Source organism: Cygnus olor, chromosome 12 (assembly GCF_009769625.2).
Source record: "Cygnus olor isolate bCygOlo1 chromosome 12, bCygOlo1.pri.v2, whole genome shotgun sequence".
NCBI classification, from domain to species: Eukaryota; Metazoa; Chordata; class Aves; order Anseriformes; family Anatidae; genus Cygnus; species Cygnus olor.
Window position 1 is genome coordinate 9,996,861 of NC_049180.1, and position 9,779 is coordinate 10,006,639.

The 9,779-nt window shown below is 38.2% G+C and overlaps 1 protein-coding gene and 1 long non-coding RNA gene across 6 annotated transcripts in view; one reads left to right on the forward strand and one right to left on the reverse strand.

Moving 5' to 3' along the window:
* Window positions 1-5,534, forward strand: part of LOC121076532 (WT1 interacting protein) — a 78,960-nt gene extending 73,426 nt beyond the window's left edge. For all 4 annotated transcript variants that reach the window (XM_040570921.1, XM_040570923.1, XM_040570926.1 and 1 more), the window contains one exon: window positions 1,341-5,534. In XM_040570921.1, coding sequence (XP_040426855.1) covers window positions 1,341-1,493 — 153 coding nt within the window. In that variant the 3' untranslated portion in view covers window positions 1,494-5,534. The remainder of the gene's footprint in view (window positions 1-1,340) is intronic.
* On the reverse strand, window positions 3,531-9,350 carry LOC121076533. Of its 2 annotated transcripts, none has more exons than XR_005823567.1 (3): window positions 7,405-9,350; window positions 6,040-6,135; window positions 3,531-3,605 (listed from the first exon to the last, which is right to left on the reverse strand). It is a non-coding gene; the product is annotated as an uncharacterized LOC121076533 (long non-coding RNA). The 2 variants fall into 2 exon arrangements; XR_005823566.1 differs by having other exon boundaries at window positions 6,040-6,198.
* Window positions 9,351-9,779: the final 429 nt, after the last annotated feature.

Consider the following 9,779-nt stretch of genomic DNA (forward strand, 5'->3'; position numbering starts at 1 on the left):
CATGTCATCTCTTCCTTATGCGACAGCTTAAAATCTGCTGTGAAGTTCAAGCCAGCTTGCGGATCAATAGATACTCATTCTAGAACTGAAAACCACTGAGAAAGTGGACTTTCTTGTTGCAGAAAAAGGAATCCAGATTTGGACAGGGAAAAGGTACCCTACAGATATTCCAAATGCTCTTAATGTATCTGAAATTTTTAAATTATAAAGAGGAACTGAATTTTAAATCTTAATATAACAGAGTATAAAGTTAGTATGTAGCATACATTCACACATGGAAAATAGAAATTGGCAGAAGCTTTGATTAAAGCCTCCCTAAACTAACATTTCAGTTTTAAAGCTTACTTTAAAACTTTTCATTCTTATTTCAGCATTATAAAAACTGAAGATTTTAACATTAGCTATGAAAGCTGAAAAATCATACTTTGAATCCAATTAAAAACTTTGCATTGGTTTCCAGTACTAAAATGACCTATATGCCTAGTTTGATCACATTTTTCCTTCTGTTAGGTGTTCAGTTACATATTCAAAATCTCTGATTTGTCAGAATTGGTCACAGTAACAATTTTTAAGTACTTACAACTCTTGCAACATCAAATCCAAGCACAATACTACTATAACTTTCAAATGTTCTCAAGATTGCAATGATAACTGAGCACCAGGATTATCTCTATTGCAGTGTACACAATTGTCAGCAGGCAGGATCATTGTTTACTCTGTTTTTTTTTATTTCTGTTCCTCCACTGTTGGTCACTTATGTCATCCCTGTAGTTATGTGTCAGTCCCAGAGATACTAACATGTCTCCACCAAAAATACAGACCATTGGCCTTGAAGTCTCTCTCTAATTCAAATTAGATTAAAAAAAAAAAAAAAAAGTTCAGTCCTGATTTGTAAGTAAAATACGCCTCATCTCCCCTCCTGGCCCTACTCCTCTTTCTCATTCTCTACTTATACTCCCCTATTTCCTGCTCACTGCCTTCTTGTAGAATCAGCTCCTTTTCTTTTCTAACCTGTTCCACGTTGTGCGTGTATCAGGGTTAGTCCTTGGCCTGGTTTTATCTGATTTGCTTCAACATTTAATAGATGAAGATAAGTGGGAAACAACAGAAAAAAAATGCGACAACTGGGCTTGGTACTTCTAGCGATTGTCCTAGTAGATTTCAGTGATGGCATTTTGTTTAATAGAAGATAGTCAGGGTCTGTCTACCACAAACTCTTGAGATTGCTGCTTCTGGAGGCATGGGAGGGAGCTCTTACAGTTATGCAAGTCAGATCAATGCTGATATGAGATGACCTACCTGAATCACTCACTAACCTGGGATTTAAATTTTTCTTCTAGGATTGTGGCTTGCAGCTCAATGATGAGGAAGGCCATCGTTGTTACCCATTAGAAGGCCACTTGCTCTGTCATGGCTGTCATATCAGGCGCCTTAATATTAAATTGCCATCACATCCACCTCCAAGCTATCCGATGCACGTCACAGAACTCTGAAAGACATTTCCATTACCAGTAAGCCGTTTGAAAGAGAAGACAGAAATCTTAAATGACTTTCCTGTTCCTTTAAAAATGATATCCCTGTAATAACCATCTAAACCAGCTATTTATTTTTTAAATCAGAGGTGAGGGGTTCTTTCTGATCTTGTACATATGTGTTCTTCTATCTAGACATTTTCACTGAGACACCGTCTACTTGAACAAATAATGCACCACTAAGTTGTAACTGTAAGTGGCAGCATTTCTAAAAACAGTGGTATAAAGGGCTGTTCTGCACTCCCTACTCACTTTTCTTCAGTGGAGGTTTTGCCAGAGTAAGGAGTGCAGAATTAATTTCCAGAAGTTAGCACCTTATCATATTGCAGCAGGCATGATAAGAACAATGCTAGCATTTTAGCTAGTTTCATCGAATTCTGGTCTTAGAGAATACAGTCTCACAGTTTTAAAAACTTAAATTCCCAGAAGTAGTGCATAGGAAGCAAACAAACGTTTTTAGCAATGGCAATTTTCAGCAGGGGTTAAATAATGGCATTCTGTGAAAAAGCACCAGGCCAACTCTCCATTCTACATGGTTTCACAGTCATCCAAAGACTATTTTGTTTGTTAAAGAAATATGTCAAGCATCTCATGAAAAACATTACAGGCGAACATATCTAAAAGATTGGTACATGCAGGTTCATAACAATTGAAGGAAGTTATAGACCTCTGTAATTGCTTGTTGTGTACAAGTGTAGCCAAGTTTCAAAATGCATTCATACCAACTTGATGATTTGGCACTTACTAAACAATCTTTTAAACCTGTTTTTGTTTAATAGGGTTAGCAGCCCCTTTCTATGCAAAGGTACACTTGTCTTCATGCTACTTGTTTTATACAAGAATTTGTTACCAACTGCTTTATGATTGTGTGTTGAGATGTTAGTAAAAAGGGGGGGGAGGGACAGTGGTTTTTGTATTATCTTTTCAGCTTTGTGTTCTTTTCTAGATACACTTTTGAACTGATTATGGTGATTATGTTCATGGGAAAACCAAGTACAGTTTAGCAGAAATATTAATTTAGACACAGATAATTGAAACATTTGTATTTTATAACAAGTATTAGGTGTACATAGAATGTACACACTTTCATGTTTTGCATAAGCTTTTACAGTAACCTCAGAGCTCTGGGGAAATATATGTCTTCCATATAGGAAGTTAGATGAATCTTTTTTATGGTTTGTTTTCTACCATGTGTTGATGATTTACATGCAAATCACACATCTGTATGTTTAAAAAATTTCTTGCATTCTCATGAGAATTGATCCAGCCTTCCTGAATTTATATTTTAAATAAATCCATCATTGCTGTCTTTGTATCCAAAATTATAATAAAATAATTTTTTTTCTGCTCCAGAGGAAGTGGAAATACCAGACCAGATTCTCCGCATGTGTAAATTGGGACATTTCCATGCCAGTTTTCAACACATCGAGAATCTGACCAATCCGTTCAGAAATGGTCATGTTAAATTCAGCATGCAGACTGATGAAATGACTTATTTGGTAACACCATTGCAGTTTAGTTTCTTATGCTCCATTGATTTTTTGAAAGCCATTTGTGGTGCTCTTGAGAAGTACAAAGGGCATCCAATGGACACTAATTCCTAAGTGGAATAATTAACTCCTTTAACAGAACTTTTTGATAGTCTGGAATTTCCTTGGGGGGGTGGGGGAGAGCAAGGAGGCAGGAAAAATTCCTGTGAACTATTTTTTTCTGTTAGTAAGGAACAAAAGGTATGTTTTCTGAACTTCTGCCAAACTTCCATTGGCCTAGATGAACCTGTTCTATTGAATGCTCCTTGGCAAGTCAGATGCTCCTTTAAAAAGTAATTTTCTTATTAATATATAAGTTTAAAATTAACATATTTAATGTGAGAACTGTGTTTTGAATGGAATTACAATGCAACTAGTACCCTATTTCTACAGTTTGACCTAAGAGGCCTGCCCTCCAAAGAGTGGGCACTGGCTGCATGCACACTTTCTCTGCATTTGCAAGCATTACCTGTTTGTCCATAGTCACCAAACCAGCCTCAGAGGGAAACAGAAGTACATTTGCCTCTTGCCCAAACAGCAAATTCTAGAAAAGGAAAAAAAAAAATTGTCTTAAATTAGATTGTATGACTAGGTCAGTTCCATTAAGGTTACTACAAACGATATGAAATGGAACCTATCAGACCTTCAGGATAAACTTTTAGCCTGAGCTGCAATGTAATACTTTTCCATTTAAAGATGCTGTTTTAGCCCACATCTAGCTCTGAGGTACTTGTATTTACTTGTCTTTGTGATATATATTAAAGAATCCAAGTTAAGAAAACAATCATTAAAATACACAGAGAAGGTTTGTGTCTGCTCCTGTGAGCAAGCCATCCCATAACAGTACTCGCTGTACTGAACCATGCTTTGCTCTATCATCATAAAAGCAAAACCTTAAAAATCACAGTGGCCAGAGGAGGAGGTGACACTGGCATTTAAGCCCAGTCTTCTGCCAGCACCTTCCTTAGCACTTTGCCTCCAGTCAGGGGCAAGGTTAGGTTTCCAGTTCAACATTACTTTTCAAGGGTCAGCACACTATCTAACATGTACATACAATACCTTTTCTTCTTTTTTGAAAACGATCATACTTTAGAACAGAATAATATTTAATTTCACATTAATTTGTCAGTCTTGTAGTTCTACTCAGTTCCAATGTGTTAAGTATCATCACAGTAAATACTGAAAGTTACTGTTTCAATATAGACTAAGTAATTTGTTTAAAAACCAGAAAGCAGCAGTTGTTGTTCTAGCAGTTTTTACAGACAGGTGCATTTTGTTTTTGGCTAATGAAGTACAGCTTTGCTTTTCCAGCATTAAGTATAAAAGCTGGAGGTTGAATGAAATTTGCCAGTTTTTCAATCAAAGAACAGAAAAAAATCAAATCTAAACCAATGGTGTGCTGCAATCTGTAGTGCTAGTGACAGTTTCTTCACATTTTACATCTTGTCTGGGGAATTATGTAAATGAGAGCTTATTTTAATTATTTTCTTAAGGAGTATGCTTATATTAAATCAGTTCAACACAGATGTAAACTTTCTGGAGTTCATTTTATGATGTGATTGTTCATCAGAAGCCTTTTCTGCATTCTGTACTGTCAGAATATTTCCATAAAGTTAAAACAATAACAACTTGATCTCATTTGCATCAGGAGTACACCTTTCCATTTTGGTAAGGCAATCTTACGAAGTCCCTACAACACAACACTGTCCTAGGCAATTCAGAGTTCCTCATGCACTGGAGGACGTGATCCAAAGAAAGGACCAAAATAATAATCGGAAAACAAAACAAAAGAATGCACTCAGATAATTGAGCTTTCAAAAAGGGGTTGTTTGGGTTTCTTTTCACTTGTGTGTGTGTGTGTGTATATATTTTGTAAGGTGGAGCTTCAGAAGGAAAACACGGTTAGAGGAGCTCTTTAAGACCAGAAATTCCAGAGTAGTTAAGTAAACCAAAGCTCTAAAGGAGACAAAAGCTGCTTTCTTGTGTTTCAAGAAAAGTTTAAAAGTTTATGATTCATCCTGTAACTAATGCCGTAACTAGAGTGTATAATTTGACTTAAATTAAGTTTCATTTGAGAAATATTTTCATTTTCTTTAAAAGAATATAGTTTTCTTCCAAGAACTTGGACCAACGTTGATTTTTATTTTGTTAGGAAATATATAAATTCCCTGTTTGTATATCATGTAACTAGTTTACATGCTGAAAATATACATTAGTTTAACTATTTTTGTATATATCCTTGTAAAACCTTCCAATGTGCTTCTGTCTTCTAGTCTTCAGAATTACTTGTGGTTTTGTGTTTCAGTGTTTGATTCCCTTGATTGTTGAAGAAAAAAATTGGGAAATGTAGATTTATTTATCTAAAGAAGAAGCTACTTGCTATCATCCTAAGTTATTTAATATTAAAGTCAGAAGTTTCATTTAACCTTAGATGCTATAATCTGCTTTTTTCAATAAAGACATTTTGTAGTTATCTTTGATTTTGTAGTTTATTACATTTAAGTATTTTTTTTAATCTAGGTGGGCTCTAACACCATTTTCAGGAGACCCTTGTATTGCCTACAAAAATGCCTAACTGATATTAATTGATTGCAGCTGCAGTCATGAAGGATTTTGGTCCTCCAGTGCAAGTGTTACTAATTAAGGTCTAAAATATGCCCACAGCTAATGTTTTGCAGCTGCACTTAGAAAAGAATTTAGCCACTCTGGCAATTTTTAATTAAGCTTTAACCAGTCTGGCTAGTTCACATATAGGCCAGTCAGCATGGAGGAACACTTCCTTTTCAAGGTTCCTATTATTTCTTGGAGCATTCCAGAAGAGTAGTATTATCCTGGGCTATGAACCTGCGTAGCATTAAGCACTAGGACCCTGGTTTCAATGAGTTCTCTCAAATTTCTTGCTAAGTCACAGTAACAATGAATCCACAGCCAACTTTCTGATAGGATCAAAAAGATGTTTTTTTTTTTATATATTTTACCTTTTTGGAGCTCTCTGCCTGTTTCTTGCCTCCAGCTTCACAGCACAGATGGTCACATTTACCATGTACACAATGGTCCTGTGAGAGCAGCTACATCTGTCAGGCAAAAGGATAGGCAGCACTGGTATCTTGTCTCCAACTATGGCCAGAAGTGGATGCCTGGGAAAGAGTTTTAAGTTTTTTCCTGTTTTCTGCATACTTCTATTTAGTGGGTATCTTTTCAATTAAGCTGCTCAGTCTCCCAACCCTGTGGATGCTCTTTCCCCCAGTGACTCAAGCCAAACATTTGCAAGCAGCTACTTCCAAGTGCAATGCCACCCTCTCCTCAAAGGAGGCCTGCCTACAGCTCAGCCACGCTGGCTTTTGTGAAGTACAAGTGACTTCATATTTGGAAGTGAAGCTTACTGGTGGGTTTCACACAATGACTATTTTGGCAATTTTTTTCTTTTGCATAGTCAGAATGGGAAGTTACATACACTGCAATTGTTTTAAGGAACACAGTCTGTGCTTTGAAACAGATGTACTACACCTCTATAAGGCCTTCAAATACACGCTATTTTCTCACAACTTTAGGAAATTCATTCAAAATGAGCAATTCACGCTCTCCTTGAAGAAAAAGAAAAGCACAGAGACTGTCCAGCTCATAAAGTGTTTTAACAGTACATCATCAAATGGGTGACACAAACGTAGTCAATAAAATCTAGGACATATTCTTAATGCAGCAAGTATTTATGCCAGCCCATAACCAGCCTGGCTGAAAAGAAAAGCATAGTTAAAAAATACTAACTGCCCCTTGCGGGCCTCCTTGCAGGAAACACATGCTGGAAAATGAATATACATTCACTCCAGGAAGAGTATGAGTCAGGACCCAGCTCCCAGAGGGAAGCTCCAACAGAACTCTGCAGTGGCATGTCTCCCTGGCGTGGCATCTGAGCCACAGGGCAATGTGTAACTGAAAACTTGCATGATGCGTGGCAGCTCATCTGCTGGCATGCAGATTATTCAGGAGGGCTTTGCTAGCCCTGCATTTCACCTTAACAGCCATCCCTGCAGGGGAAGGTCTGCAGCTTTCAATTTGCAGCTAAAAAGGCAAAAAAGGATTTGCCAGGTCTCCCAAAACTCTGAACCAAAGATGCTGGCTACTGCTGGGAACCATGAGGAATACATGAGCTAGACTGGTGAGTCCTCAGCACAGCTCCCTGTTGCTCTTTTAGTCTCCCTAATGCATAGGCCGAGTAATAAGTGAGGATTAAGTGAGAATGAGTGAGGTTGGGACAAGACTTCAAGTGCAACACCGCATTCCTTCCACAAGGCCCAAAAGCAGAGCTTAAAAAAAAAAAAAAAGTGCTTATATATGTGTAATACCTTAAATATTCCCTTGGGTGTGGCATTGAGGAAGCTGGAATTGCAGGCTCATTCCCACTGCTACAGCATTTCCTAAGTGGCCCAATCTGACAGGTACCAGTGAAGTCAGCTGCTCACATTTAGTGTTGCAGTTTTCTTTTCAAGACACCAGCTGGCTGGATCACGGCTGCCCATACCTTTACCTTCACACCAGTTGAGAGGAGCAAAAAGATGGCAGAGGTTAGCAAACCAAGAAAGATGAGGAACCAGGGCTATGCTAAAAGTGATGTGAACAACTTTGGATTTAATATAAGCACTGCAGTTTGCACACATTTTTGGCTGGCATGTCTTCTTGCAAAGGCAACGTCTGTGGGGGTGTTTGTTTGTTTTTTTTTGCTATAACATTCTCATTTCAATCACCAATTTGTTTACATTAAACATTGGAACATGGCAACAGATGATACCTTCACTTACGAAATTCATTTAAAAGCAAAGGACAGTATTCTGCAATTACAGCTAATTTCCCATCCAGAAGTTTGGACCTTGTTACTCTGAACACAGTTTAGGGTGGCAGCAATCTGCAGGCTTCTTGCTGCTCAACTTGCAGCCTTACTGAAACGTGCTGAATTTCACTGTCAGACAACCTCATGCTTGGGAACCACCTATACTTCCTCCTTCAAAGTTTCTTATCTATTCAAAAATATCTGGAAAAAGTCAGCAAGAGCTGCTGGATGTTGAGCAGGATACATCAGTCTTCTCTGGGTGTCCAAACTAGACATAGAAATGTCACCCATTAAGCAGACAGCATTTGTTTCTGGAAGAAATTGCAGGCTATTCCTCAATGACCATCCCTGGACACATCAGCACCAGAGAGCTGAACTGCATATTTTTAAAGCTATGGAGTTAACCACAATTTTTTTGGTAAAACTCCAGAAGACCAGAAGTATTTTCCTCTTGTTTAAAATTAAGATTCTACCCGAGTGCTTACCCTCTCTTCACTTAACACTGAGACAGCAAAAATAATTTTTTAAGTTGCCATATTACTTTTTTCAGAGCACATAATAAGAACTGGCACATTCTGCTGTACCTGTGTTTTTCTTGTGCTGTCAGTTTCTGTCCCATCAGAAGAAAATACTCAACCTCAGCTAGCATACATCGCTGCATTCACACACACAGCATAGGAGAAGTACAAGCTGAAAACTGTATACGAGCTAAGAAACCACGTGGAAAGCCGTTCAGCCAGAAATGATAAAATAAGTGTCTATCTAGAAATACATTTAAGACCAAACTCAAAGGTTTGTGTCATGGATGAAAAGAATTTGCAAAAACCCACATTTGTAGGTACACATCTGGGGAAGTCATCACCTCAGAGAAAAAGTACTGCATTGGTTAGTGATGATTCAAGTGGTTAACTGGACTATCAAAAAAAAATCTTTAAAAAATTAGCACATTAAACTATCGCAGGAACATTAAAGCTAATTAATCAGTTAATTACTGGCTGCTCTGGTGAAAATGCACTCCTCGGTGCTTCCAGGTACAGCAAGGAAACAGTGACACACACAGCTCCCAGCTGGTACAAGTGGATGTGGCTCTGATAAAAGCAAGGAGCTCTGCTGGTTCATGCCAAACGAGCGTCTCATGTCCCACAGAAGACAGGGCATTAGGGTAGATTAATACAAAAAAATTATTTCCTGTGTCCTTTTCCACCTAAAACCTGCAGCTGAAAGCTTCAGGCGTTAAATGCAGAAATAAAGGAAGTAATAAAGCAGAAATCAATTTTGCTCTGCGAAGGTCAGCTGTTGCATGGCTCTGGTCTCACCTTAGTGCCTTTACCTGAAGTCTGCAACGTTCACACACTATGTATAAGGATGGATGCAGCAACGGAATAGGGAAGAAAAAAAACAGCGTGTATGGCTGGTTTCAACAATGGGGAGAGAGCAACAAGAATTACCTGTGATACCTGCAAGGCATGCATTTAACTGCACTTACCTCTACAAGTGGACACAGATCCTGGGGAAAAAAAAAAAATCCACTAAGTTCTATAATAGCATGAGGTAGAAAAGGGCACTGGTGTCCTGCAGCAAGAAATGCTGACGGTCTTCCAAAACAATGACAGTGGCAGCACTCCTCCATGCCTGGCTATGCCAGGTTGCTCAACTGGGAGTTTTTCCTTTTTCTCACTTCTCCCTACACCAGAAAAAGAACAGGAAAAAAGGGAAAAAAAAAAAAAAGAGGAAAAAAAAAGAGACATCAAAGCTTTGTGCATCATTCACTTCTCCATTTCTCAACAGTGCCTTTACCAAAAAGGGAAAAGAGGAAGGTGGCGCCCTGCTGGAGACAGGGCTCTGGCACTTGCCAACAGTCACTGTTCACATGTGGATCCTTTTTACCAAAAC